Below are 22,388 nucleotides of genomic sequence, written 5' to 3' on the forward strand. Positions count from 1 at the left end.
ACTGCCCTTATTGTAAAAAAACTTCTTCCTTATGTCCAATCTAAATCTTCCCTCTTTTACTTTGAAACCATTTCCCCTAGTCCTATTACAACAGACCATGATGAAGTGTCTGTCCTCTTTCTTTTTATAGTCCTCCTTTAGGTATTGAAAGATTGCAATCAGATCTCCCTTCTTCAGGCTGAACAGCCCAGATCTCCCTTCTTCAGGCTGAACAGCCCCAGTCCTCAGAGGGAAAGAGTTCTATGCTTCGGTTATTTTTGAGGTACTCCTCTGGATGTGCTCCAGCAGGTCCACATCTCTCCTATGGAGGACTCCACATCTGGATGCAGTATTCCAGGTGAGGGCTCATCAGTGCAGAGCAAAGGGGACAGGATTACCTTCCTTGACCTGATGGCCACATTTCTCTTGATGCAGCCCAGAGTACTGGGCTGCATGGGAACAGTGCTAGCTCATGTCTACCTTGATGTCTACTGGTACCCTCTAGTCCTTTTTGGCAGGGCTATGCTCCATCTTTACATCCTCCAGCTTGTATTGACAGTGGCAGTTGCCGCAACCCAGGTGCAAGACCATGCGGTTGGATTTGTTGAACATTGGGAGATTGAATTTGGGCCCAGAGCTCAGCCTGTTCAGCTCTCTGAGTGGCAGCCTGCCCCTTGGGCATGTCAATTGCACCACACTGCTTGGTGTCACCTGCAAACTTGCTGAGAGTGCACTCGATTACACTGTTGATGTCACAGATGAAGATATGAAAAGGTACCAGCTCCAGCTCTAGTACTGATCCCTGAGGGACACTATCAACTAGATCTGTTAAACTTTCCTTCTCTATTATTCCTGAAAATATTTATGATTTTTTTTTTTTTAGCATTTTGTTCTTCTTACTGCAAAGTATTTAAGGGTTTCCGTATAATATCAAAAGCAGAAATGAGTGCTGAATTAAGCAAGTGAAAACTACAGCCCCCAAAACTGAATGCAAGTCTACTGCAAAAAACCTGTAATTAATTTATGAAACTTGTCTGAAATGGAAGAACACATAATTCAGCGAAATTGTGAACTCTTACTTAATGGAAATGCCTAATAGGATTGGCCCAGTAAATTTGCAACTAATAGTTTGCAGTGGGATTTTCAAAAGCACCAAATGAGAAAACACTTTAATAAAGCCTCCCTAGAACTTCTAGAAATTAGCTAATTGTTAAGCTTCCATGACATGAACTTCTCTTGTAACTCAGATTAGGAAAGGACTCTCATTGTTAGGCATTTGCTTTTGGATTGCAATATTGAAAATTCACATTTGTAAAGCATTCTCGTGTTTGTTGATAGGCTCTGTGAATTGTACTGTCCTATAGATCACCATAAGCCTAGTTTAGGTAGAAATATATATACCTGAGACCAGAGTAGCTCTTCATTACACCGATCAATTAAGACATTTCTCAAAACTTAATGTATTAAACAATAAATGAAGGAAATAGGAAACCTGGATGAATTCTGTCTACAGTGGCAGTTTGTACAGTATAGATGCTTGGTAAGTAGCAGGCTAAATTTTATGTAAGTGTTCTATTTCATGACAATTTAGTCAGTTTCCATGGAGATAATTATGTTGTCACAAACTAAGGGTAAAGACTTCATGTGCAAAACAAATAGGAGGAGCACGTGGACTTCCAAGCAACAAAGATGTTCTTCTTTTACTTGGTAGTAACAAAAGGCAACAGTAATCACAGAGCTGAAAGAGTGAGCTGTCTGCTATAAACATTGTTAGTGCTCTGTAAATCAACACCCTCTATTTCATACTATGCCTCTGAATACATCTTTCTTTATGATAGTGCTTTCAGTAGATAATAGTTTTCACCAGTTACAGTAGAATTAGGCCAACTCCTTAGCTGGTATAAATCAGCTCAGCTGGACAAAAGTCAATGAAACTGTGCTAAATTAAAACTGAATTAAGCTGTGCTGAGATAAACCATTTGAGAATTTGACTTCACATTGTTCCTCTACCCTGTCAAACAATTGGGTCAATAACATAAACAACAGGAGAAAGGCACCTAATGGATTTCCCCCCCCCCCTCTATAACTAGATGGTCCTGTCAGCCTCCCAAGTTATTCAAGACACTTGTTGGGTCAAACTTGTGCCTTACCAATTTCCCAACCTCTTACTTGCTGGGTCTGCTGAGAGCTCCTCCAGACTTTTTGCTAAGGTCATTTCAGGCACCATTCTGAACTATTTTTTCTTCTGTGATGAAGAACAGTTTTATTCAAGAGATGAGCCTGTTATATTTCTTAGATTTTTTGCATTTCTCATCCATGAATCTCTTGCTTGAAGTTGCTCTCAATTTTTTTTTAAATTATTGGTCTATGACAACACTGGAAAAGAGTCTGACTATTGCGTGAATGGAAGCATTTAGGTATGCTAAAAGTGAACTGCAGGTGAATTGAAGCACATTTGCTATTAGTAAGACCACTTGTAATGGATTGGTTAACTCTTGGTTGTGCTGTCTATTTGTTGGCCTTGTATATCACATCAAACATCAGAATAAGAAGGAATATCTCCTTTCAGTGCAAAATTTGCTCTGCTTTTTAAATTTAAAATCTACTCAACACCAGAACACACACAGAAAAGATACATTTTTGTTCTAAACAGAGAAAATTTGGTTGCCTGAATACAGGCACTGAGTGCCAGCTCTTCTCACAGCTGGCAGAACTGGGTTTAGGGAGACCCATGTGCTCCAAACCATCATGCAGAGGCTCACAGTTTGCAAAATGACACTGAACACTGATGCTTAGACGACCAAATCTCACCCTTCAGACCAAATCCACTTCCCCTCCTTGTGCTGTGTGTTTTTTCTTCCGTATTGTTTTGTGAAATAAACAGACTCCATTTAAAGGGAAGAAGAACAAACCCACTAGAAACTGTTATTTGGGTGTGTGGGAAAGACTGCAGAAAGCTGTATTGTAAAGAAGCTCTTCATAGGACTTTTTTTTACGTATATGTTCAATATTGTGTGCATGTGATTTATATTTTCTGTGTAATACTTAGGCACACTTTATTTAAAGTCATAGATAATACAGTCATAGGTAATATTAGAGGGTGTGTTGCATTTTTTTGTAAGCAGTGTTATATGCATAGTGTATGTAGGAAGCTTTATATGCTCATAAATGTGTTGAATTTTTCTTAATTCAGTGGCATTACTTCAGTTATGTGCTTTGTTCAGTGCTGACAAAAACTTTTGTAACTTAAACCATCTAAAAGAATTCTTGCTGTGGTTTCACATTATTTAAGTGAGAAGGATGCCCTGGGCAATACTGCTGTTAGATTGCTGGCTCTGGCCTTGGTGGAGAGCAAGCTGTGGCCATTCTTGCTTCCTCCTGCAGATCAGGAGTCCTCTCCCAGTCAGGTTATTTACTAACTCTGCCACCTGCTTTTAATCTGTGAGTGCATCATTCTGCTCTTGTTCATCTCTCATCTGGTTATTTTGTCTTACTGGCTTCTACTGTATAAGACAATAAGGGAATAGCAAAGTAACAAGCAGAAAATGATTTCACATTACAGACAAGACATTTGACAGTTTTTAGTTATTTTTCTTATAACTCTTTTACACTGAAGATATCTTTTGTTTTGTTTTCTTTCTTCATTACTATATCTTGGTTTTAACCTTTGGGTCAGGGCTTGCTGTTTCTGTTGAAGAAACTTTTCAATTTACTCTTTTTACTCTTCAAACTAGACTCAAACAGTGGCTCAGATCTAAGCACTGAGCTGTCTGAATTATATTTGTACACTGGTATAGCAGTGAAATTTCATATCATTTAAAGTACTTCAGATTTTCTGTGCAATAGTTAATGTTACGTTGTGAAACTGAACTTGGAAATATTCAAGAATAAAAGATCTATGTGAATTTCTGAATAGTATGTTCCTAAAGAAATTGTATTCTTACTGTGGTGAGATTCTGATATACACATTTGCCAAGTTATCAGCTCATCTGCATGTGGGGTTATTGAAACCTGATCTTCCACAAACCATGGCTGCTAGACCTTAAGACCCACCCTTACAGAAACCCGCAAATGAACATAACCTTCTTAATTTCCAGTGGGGTTTTCAGTGCCTACCATGCAAGGAAAAAAAAACAAACAAAGGTCTCATTTGAATTTCTTTGTCCTTGAATTTTAATTTGAAGTCAGGAATGACCCATAGAGACGCTTGCTCGCTTTAAGGCTACATGTATTGTTTCATCCATTAATGAACAAGCATGGCAGCTCTGGATGGCATGTTCAAGTCATCATTATATGTTGAAGCACAAGGATATGAAAAGCAGATGAATGGATTTTGCGGGGTGCAGAATGTTGTTGTATATGACGTAATGCAACTCAAGCACAGGTAGTAATGCCTTGTTAAAGAGGGCAAGATCTTGTAAATTGTACTGAGGTTCATAGGCGGAGCTTGAGGGAAAAGTGGTACACCAGCTCTTACCAGGTTTTGCATTTCAAACCATTATTTTCACTCTATCTGCACGTAGTGCAACCAAGATGATGCATATAAAACTTCTATATCCTAAAGTCAAAGTAATTCTCAGGTTGTAAGCACCTCAATTTTTATTTTTTTTACAAATTATCATAAAAGGAGCCCAGAGAAGCTGATCATTGATATTACAATGAAGGTGGGCAGAAAACCCTGTTCCTTCTTCACCCTGCTCTTCTCCCCACAAACTACAAGCAGAAGTTAAAGTTGTAGCCTCATTTGTTTTTTCCAGAGTGAGAAAGATGGATTTGGTCATTTGCTTCTGTGGCTTAGTGTCTCAACTCTTTGGCATTTAGAGAAGCAATTACTCTTTTCCAAGATTTGATGCAATCCTATTGCATTAGTTTAAATTCTCCAACGACAGTCTGTTGATGACTGTTGGTGACTGTTGCAACTGCCATGGATAGATTGGGATTGCTAACAGACGTTCAGGATATTTAATCCTATTGAACCACACCATGAGATGTAACAACTGATTTATTCAAAGATCTTTGCTGGCTTGCATTTACACAGTCTACCAAAAGGCTCCTACTTCTTAACACTTGTACTGAGAGAATTTCCAAAGGCTCATAAGGGATGGCGATAATTCAGATGGTATCAAAAGACAATTTCTGTGCCTGGGAGTCTGGGTAGTTAGAAAAGTGCGTCAGTGTCCTCAGAGGTCAAATTAACTGCAACGTGTTGTATAGCTGCTGTTAGTTTGGTTGCAAATCAAATGCCCTTCATTTAGTAGATTGTCCAAATGAAACATTTTGTGAGACCGTTCTTTGGAGCTTCCCCATGAAGGCAATGATTTAAAAAATAAATCTTTTTGATAGGGTTTAACCTTTCATGGAGAGAATGTGTTAAAGGGAAGAACTTCCATTAACAACTTAGTATGGAAAGCCAGGCTTCGAAGCTCTTCCTCTCCTTTGCCGCAGCTGTTTTACTTATCAATAAAAGTTCAGTGGGCTACGCTAGGTTTGCAGTGGGAGTGTGAAGGAAAGGATCAGCTTCAACATCTAGTACTTTTATCATGAGGATTATATTTTTCCTTGGCCATTGTTTTTCTGTAAGAAATCCAATAAACATATGACAAACAAAGTAAATATGAAGCAATGTCAAGGCTTGTCACTCTTCTCAGCTTTAGTTGGGTTAGGCTTTCAGCTCTTGTTGCCATTTTTTCTCAGCACCATGCTTTCTCTCCTAGCATACTCTTATCACCAGGGACAAAAGGTATTTTTTTTTTTTTTTAAAGTTTTGGATGCTTAGGAATTGTGCCAGGTTGAGCTGGCAAAGAGATAAGTGCCACAGCAGGGAGGAAGATTCATAAAGGATGAAGACACAATCTCTTAAACTCCCTGGCTCACAGGTGTTTTTTTATTAATGAAGCTGAAAAAGATGCTCCAAATTATGTCTCCTCCTTGACATGAGAGCTTTGGCAGCCCTTTTTTACTGAAAGCTCCTGCTTTTGCAGGTGTGAGGGATAAACTTGCAAGCCAGAGTGGAGAAACAGGAGAAAAAGAAAAATAGTCACAGATCTGAGAGATTCTAGGGATAGAAGGGGGAGGAAGCAGGGAGAGTGAGAAAAAATGCTCAGTCAATGCTTTCTGAAATGTATTCTATCAATATATAGGAAGAGAGATAACTATGAACTTAATCTCCATACATATTATTTATTCCTCCAGCCCACATACACCTGGCAACAAGGAGAATTGTAATCTGGTCTATAACCTTACACAGACATCCTGTTTAAATTCCTAAGCAGAGAAACCTAAAGGCTGAAAAGGATTTATGAAGTTAAGCAAGCTCCTTTCCGAGAAGTATTGGAACAAAAGAAAAAGAGTTATTTTGCTGTTTTTCTTTTTCCTTCATCCTTTTTCCCCAACATGTTAAGACCTGACTTAACAACAAATGGAAAATAATTATATTACGCAGGGTTTTATTGCCTTGTTATGGAAGAATGAAGTTCATTTTTGCCTTTTATAGGCACCATCTGTTTCTTTTCTGGCAAGCATCTAAGACAGCATCAAATAGTAGTGTCATACGTATAAGTGGGCTTGTCCTGAAGTATTCAGTTGTACTGACTATCAGATGCTCCAGACTTTTATTTTTCATTAGTCTTCTTTCTAATGCATAGCCTGACACAACAAAATTAGAAACAACAAAAAAGAACTTAATGTGCATTTCCTGTATGTAGTAAATAGTTATCTGTTAGAGATGATGAAATAACTGGGTAATGTGTTCAGGAAGAATTTGACTAAATTTTTCCACATTCATCCTTCTAGAACACTGGAAATGCAGGAGATCAATGCTCTCCCCTCTTCAGTACATGGAGTGGTGTGCATTGCATTGGATCTGGTGTAGTTCTGAGGCTAACTGGAATTTTTTCAGTGACCTTATTGCCACAAGACACCTGACTTTTAGATAGATGTTTTGGGTATGTGAGTTGACTAATTATACGGCAGTACCTATAGTACCTATTGGTTTCTGCTGACTGTAAAGGGAGCTTAAAATATGACTGAAGTTGAGTTGTGGCACTAAGGGACATGGCTTAGTGTAGGGTCTTGATAGGTCAGACTGATGGTTGGATTTGATCTTGAAGATCTTTCCCAACCTAGGCAATTCTGAGATCAAGTATATGATTATATGAGACGTTTCCCACTTATCACATAAACAAACAACTCCAGATATAATCTACATATAAAACTGCAACATTTCCTAAAGTCTTTTGTAGAACTTTTTATTTGAGAAGGAATCTAACTTGGTGACAAAGTTGAACATAAAGATCTCTTTATGTATTGATTAAAGGTCTCAACATGAGAGCAGCAGCAGAGCAGTTGACAGGAGCTTGAACTTCAGAATCCATTTTGAAGTGTAAAAGGGATTCACAGTGTTTTCTTTGGTTTGTGAGTCAGTGCCATGTGTCAACAACTCACAGTAATGACCTAATGCACTGTTCAGGTGCTACACAGTTATACCTCAACATAAATTATCACTGCTGCATCTGCCCTGGTGCTAAACAACTGAAAAGTTTACTTGGCCCTAATGTAATGATTGATTTATTTTTGATTGGTTGGAGGTGGAAAAATGTATTGTTTTAATAAATTTATACTAAAATTGTTCATAGACTTATATGAAATTTGCCAGCAGTGACAGTTTGTGCAGTACACGTATTTACTGGTTTTCTGTAAACAAGGTCCAAATATTGTGCAAATGTTCTATTTTGTGAGAACTCAATTCGTTTCTATGGAGACAATTATGTTGTCACAAACTGAATATTATGACTTCAACTGTGAGATAAATAAGAAGAGCTTGGGAACTGCTAATCAGCAGAAAATATCTACTTTTTCTTTATAATAACAAAAAAAGCAACAACAATCTGCAACAAGGAAGCTGAAGCCATTGCTTTCTTTAATTTTGTCAGAGAGTAACATATTACTATTCTAAATTCATCTTCTGACTGTGGATACCTGTCTTCTCAAGGACTACGTGTAGTTATTCTGCTCAAAATTAGCATCACTTTTTCAACTAACTGTCCTGTGGTAGTGGAAAACGAAACTGGTAAAGCACACATCAGGGCTGGTATTCCTTCAGAGACCCATGTGATGGGTCAGATGGCAGATGCATGCACATTCACTGCCTCATGTGTGATGTAGCAGGGTTAGAAAAATTTACTGGCATTTTTAAAATCTCTTTTACTTATGCATTAGAAAATGAAATACAGCCTGTTTGCTGGATGGCATACTTAACTTTTACAGTGCTCCCTGCTTGTCAGTGTACACTGCATAACTAAGAGAGCAAAAGGTGAAGATTTGGTACTTATCATTGCTGTAGATTTAAATGTATTATCTTTATGCTCTGGAGAAGGCCCTGGGTTCACAGGAAGCCTGCGTGGTTATTTTACATGGTCCATAGTCATAAGATTCTTTTCTCATAGAGCTGTAGGTGTTAATGTACTAAGGTCTGCTCTGTCAAAGGCGCATTAACGGGTCATTCACTCCAAACAGGGAAGTTATCCCTTGCTCTGTAGGTACAGTATTATGGAGTTTGGGGATGCTATTCAAGAAACATATACTGAGCATGAATAACACATGAGAGACTGGTAATTAGAAAGATTTTTTTTGTTGTAAGTAATGAAGCACAGAGGACAGAAATATGCATTGGGGACAAATCTTATAAATTTATGGTAGATCAGCATATACCTATGTGTGTGTGCATGTAAATATGTATTCACACAATTTATAGTTTATCATGTAGTGTAACTGTAAAAATATAGTAAATTCAGTACATTTTCTCTTTTAGTACATGCATATATTGACACTCACATTATATATTTATATTGAGGCTCCCTCTTTCTCTTTTATTTTGTAATTCAGTAGCACTGTCTGGGCAACCGAAACGGCTGGTTTTCTTTGTTCAGCACTGACAAGAGCTTTTACAACTTAAAAATCTGACACAGTTTCAGTCTTTTTTTTTTTCCTCCCTTTTCTTTCTTTCTTCCTCTATTTTTTCTTTTCCAGGGTTTCATGTTACTTGAATGAGAAGGATATATACTGGTTGAACCTTCTGTGTTCAGCTGTTAAACTGACAGCTTTTTCTTCTGCCATGAGAAGGCTTTCAGTAATTTGGATGTGGTGCCTTTTTCCTGTCACTGCCAAGAACAATGCTTCTGTTCAGGCTGACATCAGAGGTATAGAATTGCTCTGTGTTTGACCTCTGATAGCTGTGCATAATAGATCTGTGCATCACAAATACTCCACAAATAGTCTATTTGGGTGCATAGCTCAAGTCAAAACAGCAGTATATATTACAAGGATGTGTAAGTCAGAGGGGAGAGAGTTTAGGGGGAAAAAGTCATTGCTAGACTTGCCATTCTGTATCAATGTTTACAAAGGAGCTATCTTCCTTATGCAAATGCGATATATCTCATCCCTGCTCCTGCCTCAGATCTACTTCAAGTTCTGAACAATAGCTTTCGGGAGACAGGTTTCTCAGAAGTTTAGTTTAATTTACCTGCAGATGCAAAGAGCTTTGTGAGGCAATTTAGCTTACATTTTCTATTACAGTTGGTTGAAATTGGAATACAGACTTTTTTTGAATGCTCTTTTAATATTCAATATGCAGTGTAAATAAGGCCAGATGGCACTAGCCAATAGTTTGCAAAGAGAAATGAGAATTACATGGAAGTGAGGGACAGCATGAATCCATTTTCCTGCTAGTACTACTTAATTATTATTTTTTTTTAATAGAGAAGGTAGATTTCTTCAGGCTCCTCTGAAAATTCCTCTTAGAGACAGTTGTTCTACTTAATTAGAATTTTGTGGGTGTTGTTTTATCCTTCTTTTGATCAAAATACATCTGAGAAGACTTCCTAGTATACTGAAATATCATTCTGTCTATAGATAGTTTTATTTTGAGTAATCTTTCTTATAGACTTAAGAGAGTAATTTTGGCTGAAATCTTTTTACTGCCCTGAAATAAACAGTTAAGTCAGAAAAAGAATGAAATTGGACCCATCTTTCTTTTTACAAGTGATGAAATGAGGTGCAGGGGCATTATTTAAGCTGTCACTGGAAAGTCTGTAGCAAGAGCAGCTGGTGTATCCCTGTGCAGTGTCCTAAGCACAGTATCTATGCTCTATGAACTTCCTCTTTGTCTGCTCTATATTGTTGTTTTTGTTTTGGGTTGATTTGTTTGTTTTTCTCCCCAAGAACTAGAGTTTCAAACTGAAATTGCTATGGAGAATCTGTTTTTACGTGTCTGTGCATGAGTAAATACTGAGTTGTGTCGTACTGCATCTTTTCATCATTATGCTTCTTTGTGTACTTTGCTAATGATTTGCTTAGTCTTGTTCATAGTTCCTGTCTTTGTATGCATTCCCTGGTTGTACTTATATGTTTTTATACATGTATAGTTAGTAGTAGCAACGGAAGATTAATTCTTATTGAAACTGCCCCTTCTTTCCAGAAGGCCTTCAAATACCTTTAAATCAGAAAAAAAGTTGCTAATTTTATCAGGAGCGTTGCATAAAAAGTTGGATACAATTCAGAGCAAGACATGAATAGGGCTAAGTAAAACACTGCTGTGAGCCATTGTGTTTTCAGTAAGTCCATGTTTCTGGACTGACATCAGAAAGCAATTTGGCCCAGTAGCTCTACTGAATGTTCTGCTACTTTTAATTCTGATTTTTTAATAAAAAATATATATCAAAGTTTTTATGAACTGTTGGAAGTAATTCTTAATGTAAATGTTCTTAGCAGGAGAAAAATGTATTTATCCATTAAAAGAAAAATTGCAAATTGAGATTAAATGCTGTAAATCTTCATTGTATCCCTTGGTGCAATATAAACTAAAACATAAACCAAAGGATGTGACTTTCGGAAGTATCTGCCTATCTAGCAACCTGACACATAATTTGATCGATTATTTGCCCCACCTTTTAGAGAATCTAGATCAAATACTGATGAAAGCAGCTATACTGTAAGTGAAGTTCTAATTTTTTATTTTTTTTTTCATGAGATGAATTGTTGTTTTTGGTAAAGTAAAGGTAAAAGAAAGTTCATATCTACACATTAAACACTTGGCAGCTTAAGTAATTTTTTTTCTGTCTCACAGAGCAATTTTATTTGGCATGTAGCATTAGTAACAATTTGCTCCTTGTTTCCTGAATATTTTAAATACTTCATCATCTGACAAGCAACTTGTACCATTTTATGCTGATGGTAAGAAATGGCCAGAGATGCTACTTATCTTGATTCCTGGAATATGTGTATGATGTATGTGCCTAATCAATTTACAGAATATCAGACATGAGATGTTGAACATTAAGAGTTTCACCACTTATGCTTGTATTTCAGGGGAAAAAAATGCTGTTCCTATCTTAAATGGATTGAAATTTTATATTAGTAATCCACCTACGGAAAGAAAATACGTACAAAGTCTAGCTGTCTACCATGTATTCAGTATCTAATGCTGATATTCTTAAGTAATAGGTAAATGGTATAATTCAGTGTTGTTCCACTGAAGTTTTTAAATTTTGAGCTAGCTCAAATTACCAGTGCTGGGGATAAAAGTAGTTCATAGAAGAAGATGAAGGAACTGTAGCTCGGAGGAGGGCCACTAAGGTGATCAGAGGGCTGGAGCATCTCTCTTATGATAACAAGCTGAGAGAGCTGGGCTTGTTCAGTCTGTAGAAGAGAAGACTCTGGGGAGAACCTCATTCTGTAGCCTTTCAGTGCATAAAGGGAGTTTATAAGGTGGAGGAAAATCAATTTAATAAATGGGTAGATAGTGATATAACAGAGGGAAATGTTTTTAAACTAAAGTAAGGGAGATTTAGATTAGATGTTGGGTAAAATTTTCACTGAGAGAGTGGTGAAGTTCTGGAACATGTTGCCAGAGATGCTGTGGATGTCCTGTCCCTGGAGGTGTTCAAGACCAGGTTGACTGGGGCCCTGGGCAGCCTGATCTAGCACCTTATTTAGTGTCTGGCAACCCTGCCCACAGCAGAGGGTTTCACATTGGATGATCTTTGAGGACTCTTTCAGCCCAAGCCTTTCTAGATTCTATGGTCATGAGAAAATTTTTGACCACGCTTGCTCCAATGCATTCCAGCTCAAAACTAAGCACTAAGGATACCGCAAATTCGCAAGCATGTGAAGTATAAGAGTGAAGATATTTGAAAAAGAATAGATTTTCCTTAACACTGCTCTGCTTTATTCTTTGCAAAACTAATAAGAGAAAAAATCGGGCAAGCTGTATAAAAATAATGCTCCCTATCGTAACCTTTGTTCCTGTAGTATAAGAAGAAGAAAAGGTAGGTAGGCTTAGAAATATTGAATAGCTTTGTAAAGATAGGTTAGTCAAGAGCTGCTGTGGTAAGAAGTAAGATAGTACACTTTCTTTCCTTCACCATCTCACACCAAGAGCTATGCAGGGAGAAAACTATGGTGTAGATTTTTGCGGTTAAGAGCAGCGGTTATTTGTCAGTATGGAACTGGCCCAGCCCTCAAAATGTAGGTTAAATCCATAGTGAGGCCACTGATGATACAACAGTGATCCTACTGTAGATTTATGAAAGAGGAGGGGGGAAAAAAGCAATATTTTACCTCAGTTAGCATAAAAAAAGATGACTTTCTTCCATTCTTTTTCTAGAAAATACTGCACGCTTTCAATGTTGAACCCTGACTTTTTTTTTTAACTGAAGACAGAATTTCATTTGGTTTTGTTGAGTACAGGTGCTATAAGAGTTTTTCTGTCATGTTGATGTCTACCATTTTATTCCCATCACTGTAGTAGTGGAAAAAATTGAAGAGAATTTCTCTTATTAGATGGCAATATTTAAATGAATTCCAAAGCCTCCTGGTTCTCTCTCCTCAAATTTCTTTTGGTTTTTGTTTTCTGCTACAAATCAACGTATGTAATATCTGATCCAGCTAATTACTGACCCAAATAATCTCCAAATGCAATGTAGAGTTTGTGTGTATGAAAGAGTTTTCCAACTCACTGCTTTCAAAATAATACAGAGGGCATATGCTCAAGCAGAAATGATATGGTAGAAAATTCATCAAAAGTAATGCTCAAAAGTTTAAGTTTAAGATGGAGCCTGGTTTTCAGTTAGTTGAACTCTCACTTAGAGCTACCATATGTGCCAGAAAGTGAACTTTTGATACTTGAAAGCCTAGCCCTGAGCTTCTGAGTATTTAGAGATCAGTGCATATAATGTAAAATATATCTAGTAAAGACTATTTTATGAATTAAATAATTTTTCAATCTCTTAATTGCCTAAGACAATAAAGAAACGCGAAAACATTTGCAAAAGGAAAGTTATTAAGAGAGTAAGTCCAAGCTCTTCTCTTATACTTAGTTTATGTTATTATGGTTTATTCTTGGTTTATTATGTTATTATGTTATTTATTGAAATATCTTAATATCTTGTGCATGTGGTCATGCAGTTATACAAAATAATAACAGCTAGAAAATTACATGCAATGTCAATGAAAAAATTTTGCACTTGTTTAAAGTGTAATTTTATATTGCTTTATTCAATTTTTATTCCTAGAAATATTTATGTATGGTAATATCATAAAATACCAATATAAATGGTACTCTTACTAGGGATTGTGTATTATTTATATCTTATGGAATTTTCACTGTATTTCCTCAGAGTGAGAGCTCATACAACATACATTATGACAGTATATGGCATCAATGGATATCTGCTTATCTGTGAATCTTCTAGCAAGGCAGATTTCCTCTACTGTTATATCTAGTATAAATAAATAAATAAATTTTTGTTGCTTTGATGATACTTGTTCAGATGAATTTATTAAAAATTAAGCTGATTTAACTTTTAGTATTTTTTTTCTGATGATCCATAAGAAAACAAATAATCATTTTCAATTCCTTTTGAGAAATCTGTTAAAATCACCCTCACGTTTATAAGAGAGAATTGCTAGTCCTTTAGCCTTGATAACTATTGATTATGACAGGGTAGTTAAGTATATACTAGGGTTCAGAATCCCACAGGCACTTAGGCCCATAGCTCCCATTGATTTCAGTTGGAATTAAACATCTCCATGAGTTCTGAAAACTAGGTCTTATTGAACTCATGTAGTTTATCAAATTATCAGTTTTTGACTAGAAGACAAAGACAAGTAATAGCAACTGAACAAACATACTGTTAGAAAAATTAAAGTTACTACCATGTATTTCCAAATACAACCATTTATTTCAGTTGTATAGGTGTGGATTTTGAATTTGTTCTCTAACATGATAGATGAAAGCCAAAAAGATGTAAAATCTTCTTGACCTTAGTGCTCCTGCTGTTTTTATCCTATGTCTTGGGGAAGGATCAATGGTCTTGGTATGTGACTGTTAGGTTAAAGGAAGCCCTGCCTTGCAGCGTCTGTTTTACTCCAAATGTTTTTAGTCCTTGGTAGAGAAAGCAATAAAGTTCTGTGCTTCAGGTCACGTACCTGAGTACTGGCAGTTCTTTTCAATATCTTAGATTAAATGAACTGTGAAATATTTGTTTTATTATAAGAGCTTTAGTTTACTTGTGAGTACTTTTCTAAATCATTTCTGTCCAGAGATTTGAAAATCAAGTAGTGTGCACTGAACACAGTGTTCAGAAACATTTTTAACACTTTGATGCACAATGCTTCATTATTTTGATATTTGTTTAAATACTGTATTGTTTAAATACTTGTAGAGAGCTATTCTCCTCCTTAGATGTGTGAATAAATTTCAGGGAGGCTATTGGGAAATTGTGTACATGCAAGGAAGGGAGAGCATGGCTCCTATAGCAATGGTGGTAAAGCTATACATATGACATGGAATTTCTTGACCAAAAGCAGGTAACAGCAATAAAAGTTTCTGTTTAAGAGTCTGGATTAGGATTAACAAAGGCCACATAAACCTTTGGTTCTGCTATGTGTTTTCACGTTCTTTTCCCTGTGATGCAGATTGTACTAGGTGTCTATGTGTAGGGGTACAGGAACCAATGCTGACTATGCTCATAGTGACCTCATTGGAGACATCCTGCTCTGGGTGAGAGGGAGTCAGAGGGACACCAGGAACCTGCTCACATCTGCACTTGAGGTAATGAATCCATTACAGGAGGAGCTTGGAGATCGACTCCGTCAAAGAGCTTCACACTGCATTTCATCTGTACTCTTGCAGACACCTCCAACAACATTAGCATGAATGAAAATGTTGCTGCCTGAATATTTTTGATGCAGTAGAGTTTTGCATATGTGCATTCACGTCTGGAACCATAATGTGTTGTATCTGTTCCTCTGGAAGTGCAATAAACCATTTTTTCTTGTGTAGTTTCTTGGGTGCTTTTCAAATAAGATCATCCTGAAAGAAGCAATATTCTTGTAGAGAGTTGCACCTGGAGGGAATGAACGTCCAGGCTTTTCTAGAATTTCAGCTATTGCTGAGAAGTTCTGTATCTGATTAGCTGTGAACTTAGGGTGTGAATTTCTTACCTGCTTAAGGCCAGCCTGGAAGTATGATGCTTTTGCTGGTGTGATGCTTTTGCTCCTTAGCACAGAAAGCAGGTTGACCTTCCTTCTAAAATACTCATGCATTGACTTTGGTGTAGTCCTGAGTACTTGTTTTTCTGTTATAGGTTTTGAGGCTAGCCTACACAGTTGTTTGTAACAGTTCTGTTCATCAGTGATTAGAGTTCTTTGCGGATGAACTTTTGGGAAAGTTTTCCTAAGAGAAGGATTTTAGTGAGGTGCTAAGTTAGAGACATGCTGTACCTAGACTTCTATCTTCACCTTACCTAATGTTTAATGGGTGTTCAGTTTGAAATAGAATGGGAATTTGAGAAAAGGTTGAAATAATATTTACAGAACAGCCAACATAATTAGAGAAGTCAGCAGAGAGTGTGTCTGTCCACTTAAGAAAGATTAACTGTCTATCTTTGTCTATCACTTTCAGAGAACTATCAGAAGAATACAATTAAACGGTCACCTCTCTCCACCTCCTCATAAAATTGCAGGGGGCAAAGGAACTAAAATGCATAGGGACTGGCCAAATAATTGTCATTGTCACAGTTCTACTGCATGCTTCTAATAAATGGGTTTAAAGAACATGGTCTGTGGAAGAATTGGAATGGAGTGAATAATGGAAAAATATCCAGAAATATGCTATTCAGAACATTTCATGTATTCGTAAATTATTCACCCCACAGAATTCGCAGGTGCCTTGGGACTTTTATGGGTAATGTCACATCCTCAGCTGGCATAAGCTAGTGCTGCTGAATTTGTTTCCATGGAGCAATGCCAGTTTACAAGGATCTGGCCATGTTATCCTTTTGTTTTGAATGCTTATTTTCCCAAATGCTCAGACATGTACAGTAATCTATGCTGAGTCTGGAGATGAACCTCAGAGTTCTATGATAGTACAATCAGTTTAAGCTTTACTTTCACAGTTTCCATGATAATATCAGTTCTTTTGGGAATGTTCTGATAACACTGCTGCTCACAGTTATTTGCATGTGCTTTTTCTCACTCTCCTGTAACTGTTTGGTGAGGGTATGTTAAATGATTGTTTCCATTATCCACCTATCTCCAGTTGTTATCAAGTTAATTTATGGGTGAATGTATTTAGTTTTGTACTAAAACTAAAAAAAAAAAACAAAAACAAAACAACAACAACAACAAAAAAGATAGTAAACAGAATTGTTTTTCCTTATTTAAAATCCCGTTATAGCACCTGCACAATAAAAGCGTATTTTTTTCTACCGTTAAATATTTTATCTTGACCACAGTTTGCTGATACGCAAACTTGTAGCAGTGTGTTGACTGTTATCTTACGTGTAGCAAAGCACAAGATAGTTTGGAATAATTAAATAACATTGCTTCTCCATTATCCCCAGAGGGCTGGTATTCTTTTCTTCCAGGAAGATAAAAGGTAGACATAAATTACAGCAAATCAAACTGTAGGATGATAAATACTGTTGGAAGCCAGGATAATAATGTAACAAAAATAAGATGAAATTCACCCTTTCTCACTTGCATTCATCTTCTGTATTTATTTTTGCTGAAACAGCTATTGTAAAGGAAGACAATGGCTGAGGCAGTGCTTTTGCAAGTCCATTATACATTTCTGAATGACACAATCATCATTACTCTGAGCCTTATTTGCTCAAGGTTTTATAAATATAGATTGGTGTATGGTTTAGGTAGGAAACGTATCAAGTCTAAGACACATACATAACTCAAGTCAGCACTATTTCAATTCTTTTTTGAGATTCAGTAGCCTTTTCTTTATGAGATTTCCAGGATAATTTCTGTGGCAGAGTTGTGACCATGTGTTATCTGTGTATGCCCATGTTTTCATTAGCATGACTGACAGTTACAGTGTTTGTAATTCTTCAAGTGAAAAGAAAGCATTCCCCTGGACTACCAAAATAGAGATTTCATAGAATCAAAGAAAATATTTTTCATGATGGATTTGTATCTAGTGTTATGTCTATGACATAGATGTTTACACAAGAACAGGATTTCATTAACTACTGGTCATTCATCAAATGAACTACTCAGAGGAAAAACACTTTTAATTTGGGAAATATTTTGAATATTATTTTAATAAAGATACAGATATGAAATAGTTTTAGTTATATAGGGTGAAGTAGTTGTAACAGATGGGAAGTCTTGAGGGATTTAGGACCAGGAGAGAAAAGTCCTTATGGCACAGATTCAGGGAAAAAATAGAATAAATTGAGCATAAGAAAAGGGTGTGATGAGGATCAGGAGGTACCAGAGGATGAAATTATAATTCAATCTGCTAATCTTTGCTGTAGAACTTCACGACAGTAATAATTAATAAGACGTTGCTACAACTTAATTTAGCAGAGAGAAGCATAGAATATCTATGAACAATTTATAGAAATATATATATTTTTCCAACTGAAATTCTTGAAAATTCACATTGGCCAGCTGCCATGGAATTCAGGAATATATGTTTTTAAACACAGACTACACATTATATTGATTGTTTGGAGTATGAATTACAGGATTCTTCTAAAAGAAAAAAAAAATGTTTACAATTTACTGTCCACTGGTGAAACTGTTATTAATACAAAGCCTTCCATTCCAGTGCTGCTACTCTTGACTATAGGTGAATTCCATTTAAAAAGGATAAATAACTTCATAATTTTCAGAAGAAAAGGAAGAGTTACATCACTTAAAGGTGTTGTTACATATCTGTAAATACTCCGTTTCCTATAGAACATAGATCTCAAAAAATGAAGATGCCATGAATTATTTTGTTTACTGCCTTTTGTGATTATAATTGTCATTACTCTACTATGTTCTAAAGGTGACTTTTCCCATTTTTGTTTACATAAAGCTATTATTGGAGTTGTACTAGAAAGTATATAATTTACATAATCATAAAATAAAGAATGCACATAAAGATGTGAAGTAAAACAGTAAATATTTTTATCCATGAAATGTTACTGCCTGACTGAAAGTAAATTAAAGCCACTTGAATAGTAATTATTTGTTACTTTCAAATGCTGATACTGAAAAAATGAGAATTTTTTTCTGACATCCTCTATGTTGGAACAGTAATCTTTTATTCCATTTATTTTAAGTCTTTCGATTTTATAGAACTATATTGGTCATTTAATTGTGGCAGAGATGAACAATAGGTACTTGTATTCATTTTGGCAGTTACAAACATGTAAACAGAATGGCCAGCACATATTTTCAAGTGCTACAGTCATAGGGAAAACTTTGTGAAACATTTAGTTGTTCAACAGAGTAGCAATGCTTAGAGGTTGACCTTGAAGTTTTTGAAATGCGAATTGATCCACTGGAACAAGTACAAAGCCAGCTTTGGTGCTAAATGTAAATTGTTAAAAATGGTGCTGCATAACATCTGCCTTGTAGTATGCCTTAATCAGCACTGTGAAAAATGAAAGTTTAACGATCTACTATAGTGGCTTCTAAGTGAAGGATAAACAAAGGATGAAAGAGTTTCCTTGCATGGTTTGTAACTGATGGCATGAAAAATGTCAAGAACCATCTGCCTCAAACTTATCCAAACTGTCATCAACTATTCTAATCCAGTCAAAGGAGATACAACTAGAACAACCTATGTAACTTGCTGAAGGCTTATCAAAAGAGTTGTAAATAAGAAGGAAAGAAAAAACACACACAAAAAAACCCCTATCAACTGCATAACCACAGATTTCTGCCAGCTTGCCTGTGGCTTTGAAATTCAATCCCATTTCTCTAGTCTGACAAACTGTACTAAATGGTAAAATGGATTTTTATTGCTTTCAGCCATTTTCATTCCAGCTGCTATCACAAGGTAAGTACTCAGTTTTCTAATAAGAGAATTATATTTTTTTCTATTTCACTTTTCTCTTTTGTGTGTGTATATTGACTGCAATATGCACGAAAATCTATTTTTGCAGAGCTAGGCTGTAAATGGGGACATTTACACATCTGAGCTTAAAAAGCTGCTACTCCTAACCTAGCACACAAAAGAACCCCAGACATAGCTATGTCACTGCAGGAAGCTACAGTCTAGCAAACACACATCTCTCTCCCTGTTTTTTTGTTTTTGTTTTGTTTTGTTTTGTTTTTTCCCTTTTTGTTTGCACTGCTTTTCACAACTGATAGGAAAACATTTTAATTTTCTTTCCCCAAGAAAGAAACAAGCCCATTTAAAGATGTTACTTATCCACACTAAGACATAATCGAACAACTGTACATTTGCTAGTTTGATTTGCAGTAATTTAGGGCATTCTGCATTCTGGGCTCCGATTTATCTTTTTTGAAATGTCCCGTAGTCCTGTCAGTGCAAATCTCAGTGAAAGGCAATGAAAAGTCAGTTGCTAACTCAGAGAGGTACTGAAGTGCATTGTTTCATCTAATAGCATGCAATACTGAACAGAGCCCAAGACTGTTTTTCTATTTTTGTTTTGTTTTTCCCCACTGCAAGCCACCCTGATCCTTGTGCTTAAGTTATTTCAAGGATGGGGAGAGAAGCACCAAGGCTACTCTTGCACATGGCTTTCTATACTCCTCAGGAGTTCCTCTGGTTTTGAATATTTTCCAAAATGAGTGAGTTGTGGTCTTCTTGTTTGTACTACTGCTATGAAATCTGGGCCTAATCTTGGCTAAGTCATATAAGATCCCTTTGTTAAAAACTCATCCAAAGGCATTTGTTGAGAACTGATGATTTGGGGATATTTTGGATAATCACAAGGAACAGAGAAGGAAAAGCGAAAGCATGATAAATACTGTACTTAATTTGTGATGTTGTTTCTATTTAAGTTTTTTTTTTTAATTTAATTTTTTTGTGTGTGCTCAATATGTTGCAGAACTGAAGTTAGCTTATAATAGGAAAATTATGAATTTTGAAGATTCAGTGGGAGATGTGTTTTCATATGGTTCTGTTTAAGCTCCATATTGGCAATCTGTATTGATGTATTGAATTTTCACATAAAATTCAGAACTCTTAGGATACATACAAACACACATATATTCTGTTGTTTGAAGCTGTAAGTTTTTATTTACTACCAAGCTATGATATCTTATAATAGCTACATAGTACTAAAGGAAAAAAGAAATCTTTCTGTTAAATGTGTCCATACTTTTCATTGGTTCTTGGGTGAATTTATACAACTAATGTGGATACATTAGTCATGGAATATTCTTAACGTACAGGTGGAAACAGATGATACAGTATTACTTTTTTGGTTACAAAATGGTATGCAATGCACTGAAAGATTATTTATCCATAGCAGTTATATGAAATGCAAATGTCATAACACAGATTACATTTCCATAAAACCAAAATAACACTTCAATGTATGTGATTTAGTTTTACTGTGCACATTTTTATTTAGCAGAACTGACACATTGCTTCATATTTGCATCAATTTTTTTGCATTTCACATTGAACAAAAAGGTGAAAAATTATTTCAGAGTGAAGTAACTATTTCAGTGCTGGCAAATTCTCTCAAAAGGCATTACCATTTTACAAAAAATAATCTTCCCCATCCCCACACACGTCTTTATTAGTTTTTTGTTTTTATTTGTTGTTTTTTTTTTTTTTAAATTTCTGTGCTAAAAGTAAATGGGAGTATGTAGGCCAAATAGTTAATCTTCTTCCTGCAGTTCTACATAGAAAATTTTGCCTTGCCTATTGGAAACCTCTCTTTGAGGCACTTTTTTTTATTGAAAAAGAACTAAGGAGAGACAATACACAGTTATTGGCATTGTCTATTCAGTGTTATGCAACCAAATCAGTTGATTACAGCAATTCAGTATTTATTAAGATAAGCAGTTTCTTGTTTGATTTCTGGGACTGGCTTTGTGAAGCAATTCTTAGCACATTTTTGTTTTGAGAATATAGAAAGGAGCTGGAGAAAGTGTTTTGCATAGGTAGGTTGTCTTCCATCAGAGCCCAAACATCCATCCTTCTCTGTACTATTTAGTCATCTGCTTATTAAAAAAAACAAACCAAACCAAACAACAAAAAACAACAACAACAAAACTTAAGTGCAACCATTCATACTCCACAGACCTCTGGTAATCTGCTTATTTGATTTGGCATATTTTGTTCATTAATTATCATATGCTCACGTATGTGGATAATGAACTCCTTAAGCTAGGATTTCAAGGTACAAAAAGGCAGATCTTTTAACAAAGAATTACAATAAACTAAGTGTATGATGAGAGGCAGCAGTTAAGCACAGACAGAAGTTGTGCCAGGACTGAGAAAATCCCCAGTTTGGTAGGCAGAGATCTCAGCATGCTGTAGACCTCACTGTACTTGCCATATGATGGGACGTCTCGTCCTGGAAGGACCATGTATAGCTGTGGGGATCACTTATACACTGTTGCTATATTCTTGTTCATCTGTCAGATAAGCAACTGCCAGGAATTATTATTTAATTTCTCTCCACAATCAATATTGAGGTATAAATACCTCTGTGCACTCCTATCTTCAGACACTCCTGGAGGGGGTTGTATTTTCACTGATGAGTGGGACAAGGAGTTATGTTTAGCCAGCTAAAATGGGAAGGGACAAGTCCTATCCTCTGTGTGCTTTGTCACAGAGCTGGCATTCATTTCCTGGTTTTTATTTTATTTTTTATTTCTACACCTGCATAACTTCTCCTTGTTAGTATTCATATCCCAAACACTTGGCATGCACTGGCATTTAAAACTAAATTACTGTTAATAGTCTGTAACACATCACTAGTAGCATGAAGTGCTACTTTGTGAGATAACAATGGCTGCTGTAAATGGAACTTGATTTTTCACAAAATCTAAGTGTGGCATGAAAAAAGTGGAATCTAAATGATCATGATACAATAAAGCATCTGCGGACTAGCTGAGACACTAAATTAGCTCCTTTT

The 22,388-nt window shown here is 36.1% G+C and overlaps 1 protein-coding gene across 1 annotated transcript in view; it reads left to right on the plus strand.

Moving 5' to 3' along the window:
* Window positions 1–568: 568 nt before the first annotated feature.
* Window positions 569–22,388, plus strand: part of TOX3 (TOX high mobility group box family member 3) — a 73,164-nt gene continuing 51,344 nt past the window's right edge. Inside the window, exon 1 of the mRNA XM_019619749.2 lies at window positions 569–753. Within this exon, the coding sequence (XP_019475294.2) occupies window positions 569–753 (185 nt within the window). The remainder of the gene's footprint in view (window positions 754–22,388) is intronic.

Source organism: Meleagris gallopavo, chromosome 13 (genome assembly GCF_000146605.3).
Source record: "Meleagris gallopavo isolate NT-WF06-2002-E0010 breed Aviagen turkey brand Nicholas breeding stock chromosome 13, Turkey_5.1, whole genome shotgun sequence".
Classification (NCBI taxonomy): Eukaryota; Metazoa; Chordata; class Aves; order Galliformes; family Phasianidae; genus Meleagris; species Meleagris gallopavo.